The sequence below is a fragment of the Olea europaea genome, chromosome 2 (assembly GCF_002742605.1).
Source record: "Olea europaea var. sylvestris chromosome 2, O_europaea_v1, whole genome shotgun sequence".
NCBI lineage: Eukaryota > Viridiplantae > Streptophyta > Magnoliopsida > Lamiales > Oleaceae > Olea > Olea europaea.
In genome coordinates, this window is record NC_036238.1 from 2,907,797 (window position 1) to 2,935,371 (window position 27,575).

General features: G+C 31.6%; 3 protein-coding genes across 4 annotated transcripts; 2 read left to right on the forward strand and 1 right to left on the reverse strand.

The window, feature by feature from the left end:
• Positions 1 to 415: 415 nt before the first annotated feature.
• Positions 416 to 2,973, reverse strand: LOC111408738 (putative glutamine amidotransferase GAT1_2.1). The gene is made up of 4 exons (XM_023038501.1): positions 2,751 to 2,973; positions 1,739 to 2,469; positions 1,249 to 1,449; positions 416 to 755 (listed from the first exon to the last, which is right to left on the reverse strand). Exons 1-4 carry the CDS (start codon positions 2,836 to 2,838, stop codon positions 501 to 503), a joined length of 1,275 nt encoding a protein of 424 aa, XP_022894269.1. The 5' UTR covers positions 2,839 to 2,973; the 3' UTR covers positions 416 to 500.
• Positions 2,974 to 4,850: 1,877 nt separating this feature from the next.
• Positions 4,851 to 11,760, forward strand: LOC111408746 (small RNA degrading nuclease 1-like). The gene is made up of 12 exons (XM_023038511.1): positions 4,851 to 4,984; positions 5,369 to 5,551; positions 5,677 to 5,766; positions 5,963 to 6,031; positions 6,441 to 6,581; positions 6,740 to 6,856; positions 6,925 to 6,994; positions 7,211 to 7,311; positions 7,569 to 7,694; positions 7,772 to 7,879; positions 10,788 to 10,889; positions 11,096 to 11,760. The coding sequence occupies exons 1-12, from the start codon at positions 4,952 to 4,954 to the stop codon at positions 11,420 to 11,422; spliced, it is 1,467 nt and encodes a 488-aa protein (XP_022894279.1). The 5' UTR covers positions 4,851 to 4,951; the 3' UTR covers positions 11,423 to 11,760.
• A 4,906-nt stretch (positions 11,761 to 16,666) lies between these two features.
• Positions 16,667 to 18,632, forward strand: LOC111408755 (probable S-adenosylmethionine-dependent methyltransferase At5g38780). Of its 2 annotated transcripts, none has more exons than XM_023038530.1 (3): positions 16,667 to 16,813; positions 17,293 to 17,955; positions 18,183 to 18,632. In XM_023038530.1, exons 1-3 carry the CDS (start codon positions 16,685 to 16,687, stop codon positions 18,537 to 18,539), a joined length of 1,149 nt encoding a protein of 382 aa, XP_022894298.1. In that variant the 5' UTR covers positions 16,667 to 16,684; the 3' UTR covers positions 18,540 to 18,632. The 2 variants fall into 2 exon arrangements, with proteins under 2 accessions (XP_022894298.1, XP_022894289.1); XM_023038521.1 differs by lacking the exon at positions 16,667 to 16,813 and adding an exon at positions 16,973 to 17,106.
• Positions 18,633 to 27,575: the final 8,943 nt, after the last annotated feature.

Genomic DNA, 27,575 nt, shown 5'->3' on the forward strand with positions numbered 1-27,575 from the left:
AAAAGTAAAAATATCTCAAAAACAGTTGAACATCATTTATCATCGCAACTTTCTTGTGAAAATTCTCCAAAAACAGATATAAAGTACATGAATTTGACATTGAAACATAGACGAACCTTGTGAGAGTCTCGTCTTTGACTAAGTCCATGTTTTACTTACTACTCACAATAGAGGGTGAAGACCACATTTGAAAATTTTTATATTCATGCGGAGCCCATGTGCATTATGAGAAAGGGGATAACTTTTGGTACATTCCATTCAGTGCAAATGGAATTGTCTTTAAAAAACTCTTCTTTTTTTTTCCAAACCCATTTTAACTACACATTCTCTCAAACAAATAATTTTGCATGTAAATCCATAATTTTTTTCATACATTTTAACGATACATTCTACAAAAAAATACTATTACAAAATTTATTATCTCCAAAAAAAGGTGATTCAAACAAGGGCTAAATCAAGAAACACTAAACGAGTACAATGGCTTGCAGAATACATGAAGATCATGAAGAGGAAAGTTCATTTACTAATTCATGAAGTTTTCTTTCCAAAACTTCAGAACAAATCTGGCCCATCATCTGGTAGAAAGACATTAGATCAGATAACTGTTCCACAGACATTTTCCCCATCACATTTCTTGCTTCCCTCTCTCTTTTTTCATTCAATTTCAGTTTTTCTATGTAGGAAGATGAATTCCTTACAGTTGCACCCATCTGCTTCAACCTATTTTCTTGTTGCAGGCTCAATGCCGTGTTCGACTGCAAAGAAAAAGAAGCTAAAATCTTCTTTATCATACTTTTATAAAACGCTAGACCAAAATAAGGACATCTCATCCAAGTTTTTTAGGTTGCTCGAATACATTTTAAATCATAAAATCACCTAAAAGAATTATGAGGCTAGACATTTTTGTCAATTAAAGAGATAAAACAAACTTTTAGCAAGCTTAATTTGGTCGCAACTTTAAGGGCCTATTTGATATAGATTTTTCAAAAGTATATTTTGGAAAAATGATTTTTTGGATAATGTGTGGTAAAAAGTAGGAAAAAATTATGATCTACTTGCAAAATTATTTTATTACGATAACGTGAGGTTAAAAATGAGTTTGTGAAAAAAATGAGTTTTAAAGAATTTATATGACCTACTGTATGAGATGGCTAACGAGTTGAGTTTGTGAGAGCTATAAATTATTTTTGCTCGTATCATCATATCATGATTTCAAAAAGTTTGAGATTCTGTAAGTGCTAAGAGTACCTCGAGAAATTCAGCTCCGGCCTCGAGTTCAGATTCTTTAGATGAATTTCTCCCATGTTCATATATGTTTCTTGCAGTCGAAAAGCTTCGTATTATAATTTTTCTCTTCTTCTCCATTTCTTGATTAAGCTTTAGGGATTTCGTCACATTTGTCAACCCATTCAACTTCTTCTGATAGGCAATGACTGCCTTAGCAAACTCCTGCAACGTTTTCACAACATTAAGAATATGTCGACTAGCCAATATTAGACATAGTGTGTGTTTAAGCCACCTTATTTTGAAATAATGTATTTTAGAATAGTAGATTAATGGAGAATGTGTGGTTAAAAAAGAGGAAAAATTTTGGATTTTTGTGTAATATTATTTTATTGAAGAATGTGTAGTTGAAATAACGTTAAATCACTGTTTAAAAATGTATTTTTTTGAAAAGATGTGGCTCAAACAAGACCATATCAAATAATACTGTCGACTATTTTCTAATTGACCTTACCTTATATGCAAATGGGCAACCGGGGTAGTCAAATTCATCGGAATCCACTTTCCTCATCCTCTCCGGATGACATTGAAGTCCCATAATGAATTTACCCTCTTCGGGATTATAAGCATCCGGATCGTAAAACCCTTCAATCAAACCATCGAGTGCAAATGCCATAGGCACAAATCTTTGTGCCAATCTCTTAACCCCTTGATGATGAAAACTATTCACCAAAATCTCCATGTTCTCATCCTCCACAGAATCCTTAAACCACTGATGCAAAGGGGTGTTCTCAACTACCGTAACCGAATGCCCATGCCCATCGTAATTATCATAATCCATATGCACAACTCTCTCATTTAAGGGCAACTTATCTGTGAGTTCTTTACCAAGATCTTGATAAAGGGTACCCCCACAAGCCACATTAAGGACTTGTGACCCTCTGCATATGCCTAAATAGGGTATGTTCCTCTCTAGACAAAGTTTTGCTAGTCTCATTTCAATTGTGTCCTTTTCTGTGTCTATTGCTGTGTCACTTGCATGAAGTCTTCGAATTTCTTCCAATTCTTCTGCTGATAAATTCGACGCCTCTGCCTCATATAGAGATGGATCTATGTCTTCTCCTTCACAGAGAAGGACACCGTGAATCGGCTCGAAACTGTCTAACAACATATGGACCCCGGTTACTCGCGGAACGATTACTGGTACAGCCCCATAACTTACTATAAGATCAAGGTGATATTCTCCTGTGCAATTCCAATATATATCAGTTCAAAGATTGTACAAATTATCATAGACTAAATTTAAATCAGTAAATTTATCCTTCCCTAACGACTAAACTTTAATGGAAATATTTCAACATGGGATAGGAGCTTGCGACAATATATATATGGAAATATTCACAATTAAGCTACTTCTCAACCGTACATTCTTCAAAAAATTCATTTTTAACAAAATCTATTCTAAAAAATTCTGCGTCAAACATGTCTGATATATATAACAAGAGAATAGGCAAGAATTTGCGTACCCACAAAATCTACGAACTTGTTCTTGCGAACGGTTCGTCTGGAGACGATTAGAACACGAGGTAGAATCACTGACAGATCAGTGGCCATATGAACTAAATCAACAGAATAAAAAGAAAATCTTATCTGATAAAGAAAATGAGGAGAAAAAACAGTCCCAATTCAATTTTTTTTACGGGGTTTGATGTACAAAGTTGAGAGCTTTTGGTGGAGAGAGAAAGAGAGAGAGAGAGCGTGTGAGGTCTCTAGGCGCCGCGTATATGTATGTATGTATATATATAACAAAAATTAAGGTTGAGATTAGCACGTGTAGGATGGTTATCGGATACAGGTAACGTTTAAGACGGGTCAAAGATAAAGTGGCCTAGGTGATATTCAAAGGAATATGCCCGTAATGAAATTTGATTTCATTTATTTTATTTTTATATATTATCAATAAATGATATGTGCTGTCATTAATAGTTAATATAAAATGAGCAACTATGTTAATTAGATATTTTTATATGTATATATTTAGCCCAGTTTAGTGAGGATTAAAATTAGATTTTTAGTAGATTTTGATGAAAATTGACGAAATGTGTGATTGAAAAGTTATGGATCATAAAATATGTGATTAAAATTAATTACTAAATTTAACTTAAAATAAAATCTACATTTTAATATATATACCAAACAGGGGCTTAATGACAGTTCAGTGATGAGAATTGGTTTAGAACGATAAACTTATAGATCAATCAAGAATTGATCAATGATGATTGATTGGGACCCGTAAATGCTAGACATCTAATCTTTGGCCCTTGTTTGGTTCGGCTAAAATTAAGTTTTTGGTTAATTTTGATAAAAATCGATGAATTATATAATTGAAAAATTGTGAATACCATAAAATATCTGATTGAAAATGTATTTGTGTAAATACGAATTTTAAAGAAATTGGAGCTAAACAAGGACTTGATTCAAAGTGAGTAATGGACTTTTTGTTTTATTAAAAAAAGTTATTTTTACTATCGTTTTTCGACTCTATCTTTCATTATTTTTCATAAACACTTGAAAAACCTCATATTGAGTCAATCTATCTTAGCCTCTTGATGAATGAATGATTAATGAGAATAGATTAAGCCCCTGTTTGGGCCCCATTACATTAAATTTTATTACATTTTATTTTTCTCTCTCATATTTTCAACCACACAATCTTCCATAAAATAATATTACACGTAAATCGAAAACTTTTCATTATTTTTTAACCATTCATTTTTCAAAAAAACACTATTCTCCCCATTAATTTTTCTACGTAATGAGGATCAAACAGGAGCTAAAACACTTTTCAAGAAGCTGAAATTGAAAATTTGACAAAAAAAAAACTAAAATAGTTGTTTTTTAAACTATCATCATTCGATGGGAATTATTGTGAAAAACTGTGGGACAAATATGCCAAGTAAATCGAGTTTTAGTGATTGAAAAATAAATTATTATTTTCATCTATCTTGTTTGGACATGCAAATCTCTGAAAAAAGAAAACTAATAAGCACCTCGTGATTGAGATGTAATCTTCAAGGATTGTGGTGCCAATTTGACTAGGAATCAAAAGACTCGTAATACCTAGGATTTAAGCCCTCGTTTAATAGTAATTTTTCACCTCAAAAAATTAATTTTTAGATCGTTATTTTACTATTCCAACTATCATTATTAAATTTTTCACTCACAAGTAGGACCCACTTTTCCCTCAAATGATCAAAAAATCAATTTCAAAATGGTCTGATGAATGATTAAAGTAATTTCAAGGGTATGAGCAAGGTAATCTGTTGTTTTGTTATTTATGTAGATTTGGGGGTGGTGGAAACTTACAATTAGAACGAGGCTCCATATAAGTAAAAATCTCAATTAATTTAACTCACATGGACTAACATGATGATAGGCTGGAAACTATTTTTAAAATTCAATAACGATATGAACCATATTGTATCTATCGAATTTTTTTTATCTAATCCCTCACCGACTACTCACAATGGACCACATTTTGGGATTAATGTAGATTTTAATGTGACAAAAAAATTGAGGGGAACCCAAGTGTTATAAGTAGTAAAGTTGAAGGACCGAAAGTGAAAGTTTCCCTAAACCCTAACCCCAAATTCCCTGCTTCTTCAAGCTCTAGTTATTTCTCTTGCTGTACCAAATTCCCGGCCCGCAGCCTCTTCTATTCTGTGAAATGGACGAGATGATTGTCTCAGCGAAAAAAGAGGTTATTTTTTATTTGTTTTTATGCTTTATTTTAATTTTCGGCATCCACTGATGCTTTTTTTACAAAATATATATTACTTTGAATATCTAAAATTAATTTTGTGCTTTGCTGTGCTTGATTGGAGTAGAGCATAGTTTTATAATTATAATAGCTTGTGATTCAAAATTGCATATTTTGGTAAAATCAGCTCATATTTTACTACTGACAAAGTTAAATTAAGTTTAAGAATCTGGGTAGTGTTTTTGGCATCATAAAAATTTGAAATTTTAAAAAATGTTCTGTAAGGTAGGTTACGAGTCATTGACAACTGTAATAATTATCATACTTTCTTAATCAGATGCTGACGTTTACATGGTTTATTTTTCCTATTATTTATGTGATTAGGTGCTTATTGAAATGGTGAAATTGGCACAAAAGCGAGGAATGGTGGGTAGTAAAGGAGGCTGGAAAGATTTTTTAAAATTTTATGACAAGAAGTTTGGCACAAGCTTGAGTGACCCTGCTCGAAGGTCTGTTGGGTCATTGGCGGCATTTTTGAAAACTTTTAGCCAAGAGAATGATTTGAAGGTAAACTCTAGCATCAAAGATCATTAACCATCCTTGTTCCTCCTGACTGAAAAAAAAAAAAAAAAAAGCATTGATAAGTAAACTAGATGCTCCTGGTGTGACAAACCCTCATTTATTATTTGCAGTTTTTCAATAAAGTGTTGCAGTGTCACTCGAACCATGAAGCTGTGGAGAAATTTAAAACGATTTTTGCAGATAATGAAACACCCGAACAGGTTTTGGTTGAATAATTCATACGCTTTTCATTTTGTAATAGTTGAAAGGTTGCTGCTATTAAAAAAAAATTGTATTGATCTTTATTTGTGAGGTATGCTGTTGCTAGCTTGTGTTAATGGCCATTGTCATTTGCCATTCCTTGCGTTTCACCATATTGTTGGTGGTTCTTACGGAATTGTTTTTGTGGCATTGCAGAAGCTGGTCAGTTTGACTCTAAGGCATCCTCAGTACCCAAGTGATTACTCTTTGCCATCATACGATGATGTTCGTTCTTGAAATTTGTGGCCTTCTTTTTTTTCCTTTATATTTGGGACCTAATAGGTTCCTCCATGTGCCATTGCTTGGATTGTTGCCTCTATTGTAGAAAATGCAAATAATTTTCTAACATATTATCTCTGGTTGACTAAAGCTACAACTTGCAATTTCATGGATTGCTGGTCTCTAATGTTGCGTTTCATTGTCAAACAAATTTATGAACAATGGAAATGTTTTTATTCATTTGTATAAGAGCACTGAAAAAGTCTTCTGAGTTTGTCTCTTCCAAATAATCTTTACAGCCATGCATATTGGGTGGCACCTTGTTTTAATTTTTCCATGGGCCTAGTTGGTGATTTTGACGATTTTCCATTGAACAGAAAAATACATTCATTAACTTTTTTGACTGCTGGAGCAGGACTGGTTGATTGTGAAGTGCAGTAAAAAGTCCAAGGTGATGAAGTCAACAATAATGGTTGCCATTGATTGTGAGATGGTTCTCTGTGAAGATGGCACCGAAGCTTTAGTGAGGGTGTGTGCTGTGGACCGCAATTTACAGGTACTAAGCAAACACTCTTTGTGGAAAATATGTTCCAATCCTTACCCCTTTTGCTTGTGTAGAAACTATTTCTACATCACTTATGACAATCTGTGGCATCACACATGCAGCGTCATCTTAATGTTTCTTAAATATCTTCAAAATATTTAATCTTCCAGGTTAAACTTGATGCATTTGTGAACCCCAATAAAGCTATTGCAGATTACCGTACGGAGATAACTGGAATCTCTGCAAAAGATTTAGATGGAGTAACTTGTTCATTGGCAGATGTACAGGTATTTTTGTTGGATATTCAAGTTACTCTCTCTATCCCTCTCTCTAAACTCTTCCGTGGACATCGCAGAAATCAATGAAGAAGTTATTATCACATGGAACAATTTTAGTTGGCCACAGTCTAAGCAATGATCTTCAAGGTTACTTTTGTAACTTGACATTTATTTCTTCTGTATACAAGTTAGCATGTAAGCCACTCAAGATTAATGATTTTCATTTACTCTTTTTGTTGTGTTGCTCTTGACATTGTATTATGACCTCAAATTTCTTTCCAAAGTTGTTTCTGTTTCTTATTTTCATCATTCCTTTTTTTTTTCCCACAATTGTAATAGTTGTTTTTATGTTTCTTTTTGCAGCACTGAAGTTAGAGTACACTAGAGTAATTGACACATCTTACGTTTTCAAATATGCAAATAGACCTGCTAACAAAAAGCCTTCCTTGAGTTCATTGTGCAAGGTATGATTTTGAAAAAAAAAAAAAAAAAAAGCCGTCTCTAAGTTTATTGTGTAAGGTAAAATTTTATCACAAGTCCCGTTTAGAGAAGTGATTTTCTTCATCATTGATTTGTCAAATGAACTGGTAATCTTTCATTCCCTCTGTCCAAACGATAAATCTTCCCTTGCCACTTTGCCATATGTTTATGAGTGATGTACAGCCATCACAAGCTGGTAGCAGTCATGGCTTGTTTGCTAATACCTTCTGTGGTTTGGTAGGCTGTTTTAGGTTATGAGCTTCGGAAAGAGGGGAGTCCACATAACTGTCTAGATGATGCCTGTGCTGCAATGAAACTTGTTCTAGCTAGATTTGAACAATCAGCTAATGGTGTTATTTCCGAGGAGGTAACCTATAATAATCACTGATATTTTTGCACTACAAACTGAATTTATATTTTTTCTTAATAGCGTCTTTGATTTAGGTGAAAGATGTAGATACAGCCAAGCTGCTGCTTCACAGGATTCCAATTAATATTTCTACTAAAGATTTAAAGATTGTTATTCCTGGAAACTTTGAGATTGAAGTAAAGGTTAGTTCATAAATTCCTTAACTTCATAGACTCAACTAAAAATTCAATTGATGCTACACATTTACTCTATGAATGCAGAATATTGTTGACCATTATAGTTTTTAGTGTGCTAGATGACAAAATATGCAAAGATGCACGACTGTCTTGATTTCTTTGATTCTGGAATTGGATCTTTCCGCCTAACTTCTTACCTCCTGGTCCATCCAGATACAAGCAAATAAGTTTTTATATTTTCAAGTTCATTACAGCTAGTAGGGATATTTTTGTCTTACAAGTAACTACCCCCTTTTCTTATCTGGCTGCATTTGAGTTTTGACCAGACATGCTGTGTTTCAGATTTAATCTGTAGTATTCTGGTTTCATTAAATTAGAGAAATACTCAAGATTGGTTCTTGAGCAGTTAAGTGCTCCTTTTGACTGGTAAATGCTAATTTTCCAATTACCTTCTTTACTCATAGTTGTCCTTGGCTTCTTTCCCAATGTGTTTTCCACTGCTGCTCAAAATAATTTAATGACAATCTAAGGGGCGTTGATACAATATGTATAAATTGTATATACGCATTCGTGTATGCATATAGATATCGAAGTATTCTCAATGCAAAGGAAAAATGGGAACGAACTGACAATTCAAAAAGAAAAGAAGTTAAGAGAAGTGGTATCCAGTTCTCTAATCATGATGAATTGAAATTCTAAATTCCCACTTTATTTTGTTATTATTTTTCCCTATCGTGATGTATGGCTTGAGATTGAACCAACACTTGTCTTGATCTCATCATGCTAGGAACAGCTGATCCCAAGTAAGCATTTGGGGTGTGACCACTAAGCTGCCAAATTCTTTTTCTTTTAACACAAGTTTACCCAAAATTCGAATGATCTGTTTGACGCCTCTGAAAACTAAATTTAAGAACAACATTAGAAAACTTTCCATGCTCATCGTAATTGCTTTAACCCATATAAAGTTTTTTTCAACTTACAAACATAGTTATGGTACTCTTCTGAACGACAAACTTAGATTGTTTCTTCATATAAACCTCTTTGTGCAAATCACTATGAAGGAAGGCATTGTGGCCAATCAAGGTTAACAACAATAGAAATAAAAACGCGAATAGAAGAGATCTTAGCAACTGAAGAGAATGTTTCATCATATTCAATACCATAGTCCGTGTGTAACCTTTAGCAATCAGTCGGGCTTTCAACTGATGGATAGCCCCATCAGGATTGAACTTCGAAACATAAAGCCATCTGTTACCAACGAGATGTATACCAAGTGGTAAAGAAATACAGTTCCAAGTCTTATTTTCGTGTAAGGCTATCATTTTCAATTTCATAGCCTTTTGTCACTCAGAATTAGACAAAGCTTCTGTTACTTTCTTAGGTACAAAAACACTAGAAAGTTGGGATGTGAAACAAGAAAACGAAGGTCAGCGAATCAAAAGTGACAGTGGCTAATAGGATGTTTAGTTACATAAGTACGTTTATCTTTACAGAGAGCAATGGACAATGACTCAGAATTAGAACAGATGACAAAAGCAAGATATGTAGACGGCAAGGTGACGGATGGGGCCTCCTTTATGTAAAGGAGACGGTAGTTCTTTATGAAAAGATGTAGATGAAGACAAGACTGGTTTTGAAGAAATACCAACAGGTAGATATGGTACGTGTAAGCTAATGGGATCCCGAGAGGATTTGGGAGATGTACTATGATCAAAGAAATAAGGTGTAGACTCATTGAAAGTGACATCTGTACTTACAAAGTAGCATTATAGAGAAGAATTGTAGCAACAGTACCCCTCAGTGTTTGGAAAGAACCAAGTAAAATATATCTTATAGAGCGAGTGTCAAGTTTGTCACGTACAGAATCAAAGTAATGAACATAACAAACACACACAAAAACTCTTGAGAGGTAACGAGTACGGGAGAGATTAGGAAAACAAAAGAGAGGAGGAAGATGTATCTTCCAAAACGGAGGAAGATATGCAATTAACGAGGTAGCATGCAGTAAGGATAGCATCACTTCAATAACGTTTAGAGACATACGTATGATAAAGAAAAGCATAAGTAATATCTAACAAATGACGACTTTTATGTTCCACAACTCCATTTTGTCGTGGAGTATATGTACAAGATGTTTGATGAGTAATGTCTATGGACAATAGATAGGAAGCAAAAGATAGACATATTCTTTGGATTATTAGAACTCAACATACGGATTTTTTTGCTAAATTAAGTTTTAATCAAAGTACGAAAGACTTAAAAGATAGAAAGTAACTCAAATGATTTTTCATTAGGAACAACCAAGTCATACGAGAGTACACAAAAGTGACAAAATATTGAAATTTATTAGAAGAAATATTGATTGGTCCCCATATATCAGAATGAACTAGCTTAAATAAACTAGAAATGCGACTACTGGTTCGTAAGAGAAAAGACATGCGATGATGTTTGCTATGTTGACAAGCCCCACATCCAAGGAAGGTCATATTATGAAGACTCACAACTTGACGTTTTAAAGTTGACGTTTTAAAGTGAATAGAGAAGGGTGACGAAGACGGCAATGCCACTGCATGGGTGAAATAGAAGATTGGAGAGTTCGAGGAGGAGAGAGTAGTGAAATATCCAGGTAATACAAGCCGCCAACTTAATACCTAAGTACCTGATCAACTTAGGTTTAAATAACATGTATGCCTGATTCTCTCCTTGTTCATCACATTAAAGAAGTTCTAAAGTTCGTAGAATGCTGTGTTGAAAGCTGACTTTTGAGTATGATAGTGATAAGCGAGTCAAGCTGTTCTATTATCTTAATATACATTAAAATTCGTTTTTCTCTCCTTTTTATTCTGTATTTCTGTTTGAAAAATATTTTTCTTCAGGCCTTAGCTCTCTCTCACTCTGAAATTATTTTCTGCAGACAGGCAAAAAAGTTCGAGATCTATATTCTGCCTTTGCAATTTTTGAAAATCAGCAAAAGGCCAATGAAACATTTGATAATCTTCAGGGCGATCTAGAGAAGGTGCGTAATTTTATCTGTTCTTTGTACTATGTTTTGTAGGAAGTTGGCCTGTTCATTTCATGTTCCTTTCCCCTCCAGAAAAACCATTAATTTTGTCCCATTCCCAATGCTATTCTTGCTCTAATTTATTAAGACGTTTAGATGGGAAGGGCAACTATTTCTCTTATTGGCGTAACTATTATATATATTGATCTACTTTTTACTAGGACTCCTCTGGACGACCTCAGAAATGCTTCACCTTCGAGCTCAGTACAGGGACACCGGCCAGTTTTTATGTTTGCAAGATGGCTCGTGATGATTCTGTTAGTCAATTTACAGCAACGAATAAGAGGTCCTTAGAAGATGAGAACAACTTGAGCACAAAGAAGTCAAGGAAAGACCAGATATGTGAACAGCCTGAGGAGCTGGATTCAAGTTCAAATCTATCGGAAGAGATCGGAAGATTGAAGCAAGAGCTTAGACAAAGAGACGAGGAAATATCAAACTTGAACAAAATAATAGTCGCACTTGCTAGGAAACAAGGATTACTCTGAACATACTCAGGAGCACAAGCACGAGCTTTTTGCTAAGCCAGATCCGATGATTTTCAAGAGCGTATGAGACCTGGCTATTAAGAACACCCGGTGCTTGCTTTTTGGAGCTTGGGACCATGACAAGAAATGGAGAATTGAACGAAGATACATTGTGGAATAGCTGAAGATGGTGGAAACTCATCCGAAAGTATCTATTTGGCTCGTGATTTCTGTTGTAGACTTCTTTGTTGATACTATATGCTAATATGCATAATCTCATTATTTTGTGACAATATTGGTGCATCTTATTTGTTTTCTTCTGAAGTTACTACAGCATCTAATGTTCTATCTTTGAATAATTTGCTTCATCTTCTCCTAGTTTAGTGATGCATTTTTGGGGCCGAGGCAATGATACGTAGCTTCAGCAACATGAAATAGGGAAATCTGATCCTTTCAATACCATCAAATAGAAAATTTGAGGAGTTTAAGGTATGTATTGTCAATTTTATCCCATAAGTGTATGGATCGTAATAAGTAGTAAAGTGGACCTATGAGTTCAGATTATCGTTCCCTCGAGAACTATATTTTAGTACTTAATTCAATTTGCTCTAACCACTATTTGATGGGAAAAAAAAAAACGATGATCGATTGTGATTTTTTATCTAACTACTTAAAATGTGAATGGATGCAACAAAAAGTGATTTGGAATTCAAACAATAAATGGATGTTAGGACGGAACAACTTTACTTATTAGTTACCTTTACTTCTAATATCGAGATTCATAAAATTTAAAGTAGTGTTTGATCAAATTCTTCTATTGTATTCAATTTACCCCTTTCGAGTTATCATTGAGCTTATTTAACTACTTCAATTTCATATCTTTATGTGAATCAAACGCATTAATAGTTCTAAAAATTCATTTATGACCGCAGTAATTAATATATGTATCCCTATACATTATATTAATTTATCGGATTTTAATATGTGGTTTAAACAAGAATCCGCATCTTTAAGTAATTATTGTTCACGAAATCATTGAATAATTGGCCAGGGAATTCGAAGTATTGAGAACATAATTAAAATTCACATATATATTCATAACGAACAAGAATCTCAAATAAAAAAAATAAAGAATTTCAAATAGATTTCATTGTTCGCCCTAAAATTAGATTTAACAATTCATAGTAATGAAAGAAAAACAAAAAGTTATTATGGAAGGCTTCACCGAGTTTTAAATAAGAATATAGAATAAGAAATCGATTGCACCAAGATTTTCTTCCCCTTCCAATTTATGCTTCAACCCTTAAATTACTTGTTGTTTTGTTCTCTTGAATTCTACTCTTTAATCTCCAAAGTCCGTCCCTTGCATCTTAATGTGTGAATCTCCCTTCTAGGCGTGGAAAAAATTGTATCTATATGTCTTGCCATGTGTAGAAAATAGGGTTTTTATGGACTTCAAAATGGGCAAAAAACGCACCCTAGACGCACCCAGGCGATGCCGCGGTGCCCTGATGGTGACGCCCCTGCGCCACCTTCGGGTGAAAAATTCTGGCTGCGCTTCCTTCAATATTTTATCATAACTTTTTTCTCGATATTCGATTGAGACGATTCAAGATGTGTTGAAAACCTAACTCAAAAGGCTACAACTTTGATTTAGACATCATTCTCAAATTCGATCATTTGCAATGTCAAAAAGGGTCTCAGTATGAGGTTGAAAACAGTGCATAACCCTTAATTTTTATTTTATTTATTATTATTATTATTATTTTTTTGGGTTGGAACTGATGTGTGATCATACTTTAATTATATTTCACCCATTTGACATTTTTCTTTATCTAATTGACTCCGAGCATTCTTGAATCTTCATCATGAGGTCTGACACAACTTTTGAGTATTTGCACTTTAGTCTTCGAACTTCGGATCTCTTACAACTTAGCCATTTTCTTCAATTTTGCTTGCTTCTTCTACTTTCTTGTATTATCATTGAATTTTACCTATTCAACATCAAATACAACAATTTAGATCATAATTCATCCAATAAGCAATTAAATATCATCGTTTTAAAGTCTTGAATAAATATATAAAATACACTTATTAGTATGTGGGTTAAGAACTTTCCCATTTGAAACTTCGGTTTGTACTTTTCATAGAGAATTCTATTAAATACAATGTCTTTTTAGCCCTTCAAATACTATGATAGGATGGACTATGCAACATTCAAAAGTATTAAAGTGCGACAACGAAGTCATATCTAATCCTATGGCAAAGTATGAGTTATTGAAGTGAAATTCCTAAATCATACTTAGGTAGTCGTACTAGAAGCACCATAATCTTTTGCAACGCTTTTTCTCATTCGAGGGTGGAACATCGTCACCACCACCTATTTAACAACCTTGGCATTCTTCTACAACAAAACATAAATACTACAACTTGTTTGATAAGATAAATTAACACGTATGACGTATCGATTTATCCCCTTGTACTCCTAAAAGTGTGAAAAACCCAGCAATTTCATCAAAATTAAGCAAACTCTGTATTCTGATTCATACTTGTATCTTAGTACCGACCTGTTGCAAGTTTCATCCATCACAAGTTGACAAGGTAAGTAAGATTTATTAAGACTTAAAGTTTATATAAGATTTATTAAGACTTAAAGTTTATACCTTAAAATGTCAATTATGTTAATAGGAGTAATCCAATACCTTATATGTTTGTTTATATTTTCATATTTATTCGATGTGTGATTTATACATTAATATGTCCCATAAGATAGTGGCTCATTTAAGAATATCAAACTTGGAATCCGAGAGTTCATTTTTGAGTTCTAATCGAATCAAATTGCTCGTTGAAGTAAACATGACTTTGATACTATATTAAAACTTGTGATTCCATCTTAAAATGTTTTTTGTTTCAAGAGTGTTAGGTTTAATTGTGATTGGCAATTTTGTGAACAAAAAGGGTCAAATTGAAATAGTGTTGAAGTCAAGGAGTCATGTGCAATATTGTAAAAGTTATTGGTAGGTTAGGGTTTAATGTCAAAATTAGCAAGGAAACACCACAGCATTTTTGCTTGATTCTCGCCTACACATTGCTTGAGCGGACGTCATTAGTTTCTCACCAAGCCTTCGCTAGTTGTCACTGGACGTCGCTTGAGCGACTTTTATTTTTGCAAAACCCTAATTTTCCTTTTTCGAGAGTTTTAACTATTCCAAACTACCTAAAATATCTCACATATAAAATATCTGCACCGTTTTCACGAAGAATTGTCCATTGGAGAAAACAATTACATCCTTCAAAATTATACAATCCATTCCTCATCAACATTTGTGATTGAAAAAACATCAAATCTGAAATTCAAACACCAAAAATCAAAAGTTTCCTAAGGATCTATTTGAGATTGAAGATCAAGGAAGGTGATCAAGTTCCGATCGTTGGAGAACGAGGAGTTCTCAAGAAATCCACAGGAGATAGACGAGATCAGAAGTCGGGATTTGGTGCAGAAGCAGACAATTCAGGAGGGCTTTGGAAATTGTAGCACGAGAGAGAACGAGTGTGGGTCTAGTCTGGCGGTACTGTAAGTTGTGTTCGTTTGTAGTGGATTAATACTGACTTGGGCTCGGAGTTTTACCCAATTTGGGATTTCTACGCCATCAACCAATTGTGTTCTTTAATTTTCTGCAATTTATTATTGTACGGCAATTCAACATGGGGTAGTAATGCATGTAAATGAATTTGGACTAAATTGATAAACGTGACTTGTTGCAATTATTGATTGGTTGTTTAAAATTCCGCATAAATACTTATTCACTCCTTTTTAGGTGTTATTTGGGTCAAATTACGTCATTTCAAAGAGAAGTAATTCAAACCCTAATATGTTGATTTATATTTTTATATTTATTCGACTTACGATTTATTCCACGACATTATTAATCAATTCAACAATGTTTATTTTGAAACCAATTATTAGTCGAATGATTTTGTTTTGTTTTGCTTTATTTTATTATTTTATTTTTTTTTGTGTACAAATTCATAAAATATTTGCACGCACGATCCCTTATAATTATCTTCGCAGATTGAGACAAATATTTATAAAATATCTTGACTATTCACCTACTCTGATGTGGGCTCACCTGGATTTGTCCTATTACTGTTAAAATAAATAAAAACTGTAAGTAATGTAGATTTTTTTTTTTAATTGAAAGAACAATTGAAATACTATTGAGAGACTAATATTTTATTATTTATTGTACATTTGTGCAGCATTTTGATGGGAAATTAGTTTATACAAAATCGAAGATTTTTGATTGTCACGAGAGGCCAGCAAAATGCTATTAAACATAGTGATTTTTTATGAGATCATGATTACTTGTGCGTGCTCATTAGAGGATGCCCCGTGACTAACTTGAATTAGAAGTAGGAGATGATTAGGGGAATTCTCAAGAATTATTCCTGGTGCATAGGTACAGAGCCTATACTGACTACCCACACCAGTGACTCCCGTATGGGATCACTTGTATAAAAAATTATCCAAAAAATATCCACCGACCTAGTCGTCGTAAGTAGTCGGTATTTGTACGCCAAGAATAATTCAATTCTTAATCCTTGTCACGTTTTTATTAAACCAAATATTTCAGAGTAACACCAACTAAAAGTGCAAAGTCTTCAATAAGAAGTTGAAAAAAATCATATTTTTGAGCATGTCCATGTTCCTCTCACACACGTTCATTATATTGCTTTCATTTGGCTATTCAAGGCACCCTTAGGGGTCGGATAAAAAACTAACTTAAGAATGTATAATTAGAGAAGTGCTTTTGAAAAGAATAGTGTTGGTATGTCTCGTCACACATGGTCAAGATTATTAGAACATTTTCTATCAAATTTAGCTCCTATTAAAAGAAAATTTACAACACTAATAAATTCTCATGACTCGTTTAACAAGGTAGATTTGAATCTATTGTACACCATGTATCTAAAGAGATTCTATGTAGAAGTGCGACATAACCTTCGTTCAAGATAAGCGTAAAAGAGAAGAAAGATTGGAATATCAACGGATATCATAGTCTCCGTTTGAAAACAATGACAATTTCCAACATAATTGATTAGAGAAGTCGAGTTCCAAAGTCACTATACGAGTAGACGATAATTGCTAACATCTCACTTTCTGATGAGTCTTATTTTCAGGACCACAACAATTGTGACTGGATTCTAATGACAAAAGAAAAATGTCAAATTTTATTGCAAATGATTTTAGACAACTAATTTGTTTTTAAGTACTAAACACCAATGTCTGAATCAACAGCAGTTTCATCTCACACAGAAATGGATGTCGAGAAATTCAAAGAGCCTTCTTCTACATACCATATGCTTGGAGGTGATGATCCTCACAGTTATGCTCAAAATTCGGAATATCAGGTAATCTTTTGTTTCAAAACTTGCCCGGTTACTCCAATAATTTTTCGATTCTTGCACTGAAAGTCACAGAAATATATTGTTACTATGTTTAGTCAGTTCCGATATTGCGTATTAAACATGTACTTAGAACTTTAGATTTTACGTGTTTTAAGTACTAAACACCAATGTCTGAATCAACAGCAGTTTCATCTCACACAGAAATGGATGTCGAGAAATTCAAAGAGCCTTCTTCTACATACCATATGCTTGGAGGTGATGATCCTCATAGTTATGCTCAAAATTCGGAATATCAGGTAAACTTTTGTTTCAAAACTTGCCCGGTTACTCCAATAATTTTTCGATTCTTGCACTGAAAGTTACAGAAATATATTGTTACTATGTTTAGTCAGTTCCGATATTGCGTATTAAACATGTACTTAGAACTTTAGATTTTACGTGTTTTTAATACTGATACATCATGGGAATATTATGTTTTGCAGAAACAGTTAGTTGTATCAGCAGAGGAATGGATATGTAAACTAATAGACAAGCATCTTGATATCGAAAAACCTGCCTTTGATCCGTATATGACATTCCGAATTGCTGATTTTGGGGGTTCGATTGGTCCCAACACGTTTTTCGCCATAGAAAATATCATTAAAGCTGTCGAAAACAAGTATAAATACAACATAAAAAATCCTCGGATCCCAGAATACCACGTGTTCTTCAACGACCATGTTGACAATGATTTCAATACTCTCTTCCGAAACATCCCGACCACGAGGAAGTATTTCCCGGCAGGGGTGCCCGGTTCATTCCACGGTCGCCTTTTTCCTAATACGACGTTACATTTTGCGCACTGCTCCACAGCACTCCACTGGCTGTCAAGAATTCCGAAAGAGGTGATTGAAGTGAATTCGATTGCATTCAATAAAGGACGAATTCACTACGGTGGAGCTGCGAAAGCAGTTAAAGATGCATATTCGACTCAATACAGGAAGGATATCGACAGTTTTTTAAGTGCTAGAGCACAAGAGCTCGTACTAGAAGGGCTAATGGTACTTGTAATACTTTGTTTTCCTGATGGAGTGCCTCCTTCGGAGTCTAGTATAGGAATTGGATTCGACATTTTCGGAGCCTGCCTTGAAGACATGGCCCGAACGGTAAGCATGTTTTCGAACCCTTTTCATGATAAACTTAGGGTCGACTAATATTAATCTTTTTCCATCTCCTTTTGAGTTATGCTTGGTACATATTATTAGACATGAATAAGTAGTACTGTCGGTCCAACAGTGTCTAATCTACTCTACTGAACATGTCATTACAAGGAAAAATTCCCAATTAGTCGGGGTTTTAATTTTATTTCACTAAACTGATGATTCCATTACAGGGAAAAATTACAGAAGAACAGGTGGATTCATTTAACTTGCCATTTTATTATCCATCTCCATCAGAGTTGAAGGCATTGATAGAGGAAAATGGGCGTTTTACTCTTGAAAGAATTGAAAGATTGATTTCACCTATGAAAATTGAAAAACCGAACCTTAAAATTGTCACTAAGGGTTGTGTTTCTCACTTGAGAGCTGTTATTGGAGGACTTGTTAAGGAACATTTTGGGAATGAAATAGTGGAGGAATTATTCCAACTTCATATGAAGAAACTTGGTGAGAATCCTATGATGTTTGATGAGAAATATAGGAAAGAAACAAATTATTTTCTGTTCCTAAAGCAAAAAAGTCACTTATAATTAAGAGGAAGAATGGTTTCCAAAGAGTTGATTATTTCTCTATGCAAGCACTGTTTAGTGAAATAATGTTATAAAGGGTGTGTTTTGTGAATATGTTACTTGTGAAAAACTACGTCTACACGATTATGATCTTTACTCCTAGTCGAATGTCTAATAAGTTGGAATGTACAATTTTATAAGTGTTTTATATTTGGTATATGATCTTTCTGTCTTTTTCACACGCGGAAAAAAGTCAAAAGAAAATGCATTTTTTTGACTTTTTCACAAGCGAAAAATTATCGTGCAAGCTAAAATATTATTGTTGTCACCTTTCATCAATCTTTTTCAAATTAATTTGAATCAATTTCAATGATTTTGGTCAAAAATTTAAAAATTAATGACCACATAAGTTAAAGGAAATTTGGTTAAAAAGCCTAGTCAATCATATATAAATATACATACACACACACACACACAGAAGAGTAGAAGTAGAAATAGACAAATGTTGAAGTGAAGATAATTTTCTTGATATTTGAAAAATTGAGAATACAAGATAGAAACAAAATTGAAATGGAACTATTGAAGTACAAAACAAAATTGAAATGGAACTTTTGAATTACAAGATTGAAATAAAAGCTAATAAAAGAATAAAATTTTCTCAAACTATCTTGAGAATTATTTATTTCCGGCTAAATCAACTCTCTTTTGAGAGCTACATTGAATTAACTCTAATGAAAGCTACACTCAATTAACTCTGAGGAGATCTTGAACACTTGATCGTTTTTATACTTGAATGATTGAGTTTCGAGCTTGAAAATTTCTTCAATTTTGGAGAAGGAATCTTTAATAATTACTTCTTTTGATACTTTTACACCATCGATGTGAAAAAGTCTACAAAGTCTTTGGTCAACTTTAATTTGTCTCCTGCAATTGGAACATCTTTTTTGAAAGTTAACCATACTTGAAAGACATCATCTTTTTGACATTTGCTTTGATATTATTTTCGTAGATTACAATTCAAGCAAATTATTGAGGTTAAATAATTCTTCATTTTCGAAATTGATGTGGGTCCTTGAAATGATTCTTCATTTTTATGAAACAAATCTTCAAAACAATATTGAGACATTGAAATTTCATCATCAAATATTTTTCTTATTAAAGGAACTTGAGTTTGAATCAATTTTTCTTCATAAGTAAAAATGACATAATGTTCATCATGAAACAATAGTTGCAATCTTGAATTGTCAATATTTCCCCTGAGTGTTTTCTTTGTTGTCATAATGGATTTTGATCTGATTTTTGTAAGAATTTTTTCTACATGATTTTTGAATATGATCTATTTTTCTTCAGGACTATAAATTTTTGATGAGATATTTGAATCTGGCATTGAAAGATTTTCAGACAAAGTACTCCAAATAATAATAATTTTTTTTGGATGGAAAATACTCTTCAGTAAAAAAAGTGTCGTTGACTTTTTCTTTTTCAGCAATCCATTTAGGAAGAATTGTTGAGAATCCAATTTTGAGAGTATTGACTTTGAATTCAAAAAGATGATTAATAACTCTTTTGAGAGAGCTATTAAAAAGTGAGATATTGATTTTTGAATCAATATATATTGATGAAATAAATCCACATTCAATCATTTGATGAATTTGTTCATTAATGATTAATGATTGAAATACATTTGAGGGTAAAATGAAATTTATGATCACTTTCACAGGTCTCAAATCCATTGAAGTAAAAGTTATCAAATATTTTGAAAATAATATTTTTGAATATTTGAGCACAAGTAAGATCTCTATTAATAATATTTTAATAAATATCTTCAGAAAGTTGTAAGACTTTCTTCATAAAATCTCTTATATTGCGTTTTAGTAAAAATATATTTTTAAAAGATAATTCTTTTGAAGAATGTTGAAGAATAAGTCTTTTATCTTTCTGAAATTTTTTGATTATTTTATGACTACTGTCAAAAATTTCAATAGTATTTTTGAGACATCTTACAATATCCTTATTACTTCTTTTGTAATAAGTATTAAGAATATCATTGAGATTATCTTTATGAAATTTGAAATTTTTTTTATGAGTTTTAAACTCATAGAATTTTGGTTCAGTTCCTAAAAATGAATCTAATTGAAAAGAAAATATACCTTTATTCAAAGAATATAATTTTTTGATTGAAAAATGTCTGAATCTCAAAAAGTTTTTATCTTTAAAGGATTTTAAATAAGATCTTGAAAAGGAATTTGAATAATTTTTTGTATTCATAATTCTTACCACAATATTTGTTTTAGAAGAATTTTCAGGAGATAAGTTTTGTAAAATAGTTTAAGTTTCTTCGTATAAATAGTACTTTGAAATTAAGTCAGGACAAAAAATCTTGTCACTGGGTAAAATTTTATTTTGAAATACGTGAAACTTTAAAAATTTTGAAGAATTCTTTTGAGAACCAGTCCATACACCACTATGGAATCTAATCAACTGTTCTTGACTTGACTCTTTTGAAATCTGCTTTAACACTTCACCAAAGCCTAAATCAGAGGCATCAATTTCGATAATATTTGAAGCAGTGGGGTTAAGAATTGATAAGCATGAAATATTTTTGACATACTTTTTCCCTTTTTGAATAGCTATTGTGTACTTGTTACTCCATGGGTCTGGGTTCTTTTGTAGTCTTTTAAAAAGAGGAGCACAAATCAACCTTATCTCTTTGATAAAGTTACCGACATAATTGATACAATCAAGAAATCTTTGAAGAGAAGATTTGTCTAAAATTTCATCAGAAAAATTTTCAGTAAAATATAGACTTCTCTGAATTGGAATAATTGAATCATTTTGAATATTATGACCTAAAAATCTTATTTTTATTTGACATAAAACAATCTTTTTAGCAGAGACTGCTAAATCATTTTTCTTGATGCATGAATGTATTGATATGTTTGAAATGTTGTTCTATACTTTCTGAAAACATAAGAACATAATCAATGTAAACAATAATGAAATTTGAAAAAATCATTTATGATTTTTTGAAATTCAAAAGGAGCATTTCTGAGACCAAATGGCATAACATTCCATTCGTATTGACCAAAAGGAATATTGAAAGTAGTTTTGTATTTATCTTCTTCTTTAATTTGAATTTACTAAAAGCCTGACTTCATATCAAATTTTGAGAAGATAACAACTTTGAATAATCTATTCAAAATATATTTCTTTTGAGAAAGTGGATATTGAATCCATTGAAAAGTAGTATTGAGAGGCTTATAATTGATAACATGATGCGGAGCACCTCGTTCAATTTCAACCAAATTATTGACATAGAAAGTTGAACAACTCCAAGGAGATTTCCTTGGACGAATTAAACATTTGTCAAGTAAATCATTGATTTCATTGATACAAAAATCTAACAATTTTTTGTTCATTTGAATATGACGAGATTTTGTAGGAATATTTGATTCATGAAAATCAGAATTGTATGGAAGAGATACCGCATGTTTCTCACGATCCCAAAATGCATTTGGAATAGTAGAATAAATCTTTTTTCCATTTGCTTTTGAAGATTTGAAATTTTTCTTAAATTGAAAGATTTTGTAATTGTTTTTCAATTATTTGAAATTTAATTTCTTATATGAGAAATCTAATATGATTTTTCTTGAAATTGATATTATTTACTATTTTTTTTAATTGATGCTTCTTTTAAAGAATTAACATCTTTATGAGAAGGAGAATTTGTAAATTTGAAAAAAATTTCTTGATAAAAAAATTTGTAGTTAAACTTTTTGAATTAACTTGAAAAGGATAAATTTGAACAATAAAAGAAGTACCAAGAATTACTTCTTGATCCAAATCTTTTACAAGATAAAAACTATTTTCGAAACAAATGTTTGAATTACAAACATAAGCTTTTGAAAGTTTATATTGAATATTGAGTTTCTTACCACTAGTACCATAACGACGCTCAATAGTTTTTTCAAAATAATTTGTATGCATCAATCCTTCACGGATACAATTTTGATCAGCTCCAAAATCAATAAAGACTCTAGAAGTAAGTTTGAATTTTTTGTTGACTACAATAGTTATATTGCAGTACCATTTTTGAAGTTTAATACGATTAATAACATTAATCATTTATTCTTGAGATTAAATAGTTGAAGGAATGAGAAGATTTAATTCTTCATTAGAAGAATTAGAAGAAGATAAATAAGAAAGAGTTTTTTGACTTTTGTTTCTTATCTTGAATTTTGAGAAGAGAAACTTCCATTCTAACATCTTTCATTTGACGTTCAAGAATAGAAATTTGAGATTTTATAAAATTGACTTCTGATTTAAAATCAGAATTATATGACTTTGAAATTTCAAAACGATTTAAAACATTTTGCATATTGAAAGGTTCAGCTTTTGATTTTGAAGGAAGAAGGGAAATTAAACTTATTTTTGAGTTGTGCATCTTCAATTTGATCAACAATCTCTTTAATAAATTCTTCTTATTTAGTAAGAATATTTATAGTTTTACAACCACAAAGTTCTTTACTTTGACATGAAGATGATTGAGAATTTGAACTAGATTCAGCATCAGAATCTTTTTGATGTTGATAAACATGTTTTAATTCTGAGTTGGATTCATTATCAGAATTAGAATTTGAATCAATAAGATTAATGAGTTGAAGCTCAATATCTTCATCAATTTAAAAATTATTAATCTTGCCTTTGAAAGGACACTTATTAGGATAATGCTCGGATTTTTGACATTTCCAATAAGTAACATTACTTTTTCTTGAAAATCTTTTCTTTTGAAATTTCTTTTTAGAATAATTTTTTGAATAAGAGGGTTCTTAAAAATTCTTTTCTTTTGAATAAAATTTTCTGTTAAAAACTTTAAAATACACCCACTCATAAAAACTTAAATCTTTTGAAAATTCAAAGAATTCTTCCCAATAAGATTTTCTTTCTTCTTTTGAAAAACTTTGACGAAATATCTTTCGAAAACTTTTATCAACAAGAGTTTGATCAGTTTTGAATTCATTTCTTCTATCATTTGTTGAAGAAATAACATTAGTTTGATGATCAAGTCTTTCATTTTGAGAAGAAAACATATCAGGTAAAGTTGGAGAAAATCAGGTTGTTCTGATTCTTCTTCTTTCTTTGTATATTGAGGTTTTAGAATATTTGGAGTGAAATCAACACCGGTAAGAGAAGATGTTGAAAATCTAGCAAATTGAAAAGAAGTTATAGCTTTATCTTCAGAACTAGAAGAATAAGATTTTTGAAACCTAGAAGAAGATCCTTTAAAAATCATTTTGACATTTTCATTAGGAAAAGTAAGAATTTGATTAGGAATTATTTGAATAAGAACAGAAGTAGGATTTTGAACATTTTTAAAATTTCATTCTAGTCCACAAATTTGAAGATTCCAAGGAATTTTCTTAGGGATAATGGTATTTGAATGAAAAGGATTACATTCAATCAAAAGACTTTCTTCTTTAGGGGATGAACGTAAAGCACCAATATTGAGTTGAGTATTTATGACCTTGTAATATATTATGTATATTACAACAAAAACATTTGAACGGTCATCGAAATCAAGATTTTTCGTTTGAATATGAACATTTAGAGCATTAAGAAGAGCTCCATCATTGAGATTGATTGAAAAATTGGGATAACAATTTGAATGTCTTGGACCGTTTTCTAGATTTGACTCTAGAACGGATAATAATGAATTTTCGAATTTGAGAAGTCTGTTATCTCGAAGAGTTAAAAGAATATGAATGTCTAACCCAAGTCTAAACAAATGTTTGACAACAATTGAAGTAATCCAACATGAAGATATTTAAATTTCTTCTTGTGGGATTCAATTGATTCTTTTGAAAATATATTGATAAATACATTTTGACTTTTGATTGGTAAAGTTTGTTTAGAAGTTCTGATAACATAATTTTGAGTAAAATCAAACTTTCATATTTCATAGATAGAATTCTTTTCTACATTTAGAAAAATCCAGTTATGCAATCTTTGTTTAATTTGAGCAATTTGAAATTCATGACTATTCAAATCATTTGATAATGCAGATGATACGGATGTTTGATCAATTTCTTCTTCATTTTGAAAAACATTTGAACTATTTTTAAATCTATTTCTAAACCTCTGAAACCAATTTGAAATAGAGAACATGATTAAATTTAATGAAATTATAACAATTTACCGCTGTAAAAACAGTTAAATAAGATATACTGATTCTTACCAAACCTACAAACGAGGCAACCCTAACACACCTTTCCTGGCTAACACTAGGCTGACCAACGTCTATTCAACAAACATCCCGAAATCAAATCAGGCTCTTCTATTTGAACAGTGTCTATAGTGGTAAACCACTATACATATATATATAATTATTATTATTATTATTATTATTTTGGTAAAAGGTTTTCATTCTATACTCTATAGTCTACTATAAAATTCTTAATTACCTTGAATTGTCCAAAATGCCACCACTGAAATCTAACTCTCAAAATCCTAAATTCCCAATTTCATTTCCTATTTTTTATTTCAACGTTTTATTCTTCTTTTTTAGCATCTCAAAAAAAAAATGTATTATCCCCAAAAATTAATAGCATTAAACAATTATATTTTTCAACAAACTGAACAAAGGCTGCATAGTGTCATCCGTAAACCCAAATAAATAAATAAATAAAATAAAATAAAATAAAATAAAATTGAAGTCAGTCTTGAAGATATTTTAAAATTTGTCGATTTTTCATCATTTTCAGTTTTATTCTACCTCTTAATTCTGAAAATTTTATTGAGTAAAATAAGCATTGTAATATAACTGGGGTGGATTTTTATGTATTGGAGTTCCATTTCATAATTCTCCCCCTACAAATGAAGAGGTGTCGTATTCACAACTTCGAATGGGGACTCTTCCTATTTTTATTATATTAAATTGCACATATTTTTGAAAGACCAATGTGAGAATGATTTCATGTAGGTCAAATTCTTTTTACATTATATTAGAATTAAAATTAAAATCAAATTTCTAATTTATATTTTCATATCTAAGAAAATTGGTTTTGATGCGTTGGTTGTGTTTTCTTGTTGATGTTGTTTGTTATCTTTAATTCGTTGATATTGATATGCATTTTATGAATTATATGGGACAAACAAATATGTCATTAAGGCCTCCATTGTTAAAATAGGTCACTCTACCATTTCAAAAGAAATCATACCGTCTTAACTAATTCATGTCAGATTCTAACTCGTTCGACATGATGTTTGCATAGTCAGATTCTAACTAATTCGACATGATGTTTGTGCGCGCGCACATAATAATAATAATAATAAGGCGTATTCGTGAAAATATTTGGAAATGGAAAGGATATAGGACAGCGGGATATAAGATGTAGAACTCTACACATTTCATTCTATGCCCCCGTATGACCCCCATTATTTGAAATTATAATTTCTTTTCTATTTTCAACCACACAATATTTCATAAAATAATATTATACGTAAATCGAAAACTTTTCATTCTTTTTTAACCCACTACTAAAAAATATGGCTCAGACACGGATTTTTCATTCCTAAAACATTGATATCCGTTGCTATTACTCTTTACCAACGGAATATTTGCAACCACAAATCTGTTGTTAATTTGAGGGTGACTAATAGTTACCAATGATTGTACCGTAGATAAAGAGTAAACATTTTACTAACGAAAATTTCGTTGGTAAAAATTTTAACCAATACCAACCGATTTTTCGTTGGTAAATGTTTACTATTACAATTGGTAAAAATTAATGTCGTAAATAATCGTTTAGGCGTGAAGCATGGTAAAAATAAAATAAAAATTATTTACTTATTTTTTTTATTATTGTTATTATTATTTATTTAATAATTATAATTTTTTAAAAACTTTTAATAAATTGAATTGAAAAGCCAAAATATTGTTTAACCACTTATTGGACCACAAATTTATAAATGATAACTCCAAAGACTTTGTTGTAAATTTTCGATGTGGGATAATTGAATTAATTTTACCAACGGATAATCCGTTTTTAATTACCAACAGAATATCCGTAAGTGAAAGATTCAAATGTTAAATGGTCATATTAGGCACAAAATATTTGTTAGTAAAGAGATATTATCATTACCAATGGAAAGTCCATTGTTGATTATCGTAGTTGAAAGTGAATTACTTTTATCAATGGACAATCCGTTTCTAATTACCAACAGATTGTTTCCGTTAGTAATATTTGGTACGTCACCTGCGGAATATCCATAGGTGAAATATCCAAATGTTAAACGATTACATTAGGCACGGAATGTCCGTTGGTAAAGGGATATAATTGTTACCAACGGACAATCCGTTGCTGATTATCATAGTTGAAAGTGAATTACTTTTACCAATGGATAATTCGTTTCTAATTACCAATGGATTCTGTAGGTGAAAATTTGTTTTTTTAGTAGTGACCACACATTTTTTAAAAACATATTGTTCGCAAAATAGTCCTTTCGATTTAAATTACCGCAAGTGTACGGGTCGTAACAAGTAATAAAATGGACTTTAGAAGTCCGAGTATCGTCCCACAGAGAAAGAGTAGTTCAATTTTATTTATTTTAGCCTTAACCGAAACTAATTGACTTAAAATGAATTTTAGAATTAAAAGCCCTAATTTTGGGAGAAATCTCCAAATTGAAAAACCCTAATTTCAAATCAAACCCTAATTACTTAAATTCACTTAACGAATGACTCAATTACGAAATGTTATGAAAATAAATGAAATGTATTATCAATTTATGAAAATCTATGTAAAACGAATGCACTAGGATCACGAATCCCCAAATAATTATTAAGTAAACCCTAATTTCTCAATTTTGATAATCCAATGAGAATTTGACAAATCAATGCTCCTAAATCTATTCAATACTCTCTCTCGAGATATATTGAACCTATTCTCATAAATCACTAGCCTATATTTCTATGACGGATGCAATTATACAAGAAAGCATGTAATTTTTTTGTGAGCAATTAAAGATTTACATAGGGCATAGGGGTATATTTCTATC

Coding starts and splice junctions, on each gene's coding strand:
- LOC111408738 (XM_023038501.1), bottom strand. CDS start 2,838: ATGGCCACTGATCTGTCAGTGATTCTACCTCGTGTTCTAATCGTCTCC. Junction 2,470..2,750: donor CAAGTTCGTAGATTTTGTGG/GTACGCAAATTC, acceptor GGAATTGCACAG/GAGAATATCACCTTGATCTT. Junction 1,450..1,738: donor GTTGCCCATTTGCATATAAG/GTAAGGTCAATT, acceptor AAAACGTTGCAG/GAGTTTGCTAAGGCAGTCAT.
- LOC111408746 (XM_023038511.1), top strand. CDS start 4,952: ATGGACGAGATGATTGTCTCAGCGAAAAAAGAG. Junction 6,582..6,739: donor CTGTGGACCGCAATTTACAG/GTACTAAGCAAA, acceptor TTAATCTTCCAG/GTTAAACTTGATGCATTTGT. Junction 10,890..11,095: donor TTCAGGGCGATCTAGAGAAG/GTGCGTAATTTT, acceptor ACTTTTTACTAG/GACTCCTCTGGACGACCTCA.
- LOC111408755 (XM_023038530.1), top strand. CDS start 16,685: ATGTCTGAATCAACAGCAGTTTCATCTCACACAGAAATGGATGTCGAG. Junction 16,814..17,292: donor CTCAAAATTCGGAATATCAG/GTAATCTTTTGT, acceptor TATGTTTTGCAG/AAACAGTTAGTTGTATCAGC. Junction 17,956..18,182: donor TTGAAGACATGGCCCGAACG/GTAAGCATGTTT, acceptor ATTCCATTACAG/GGAAAAATTACAGAAGAACA.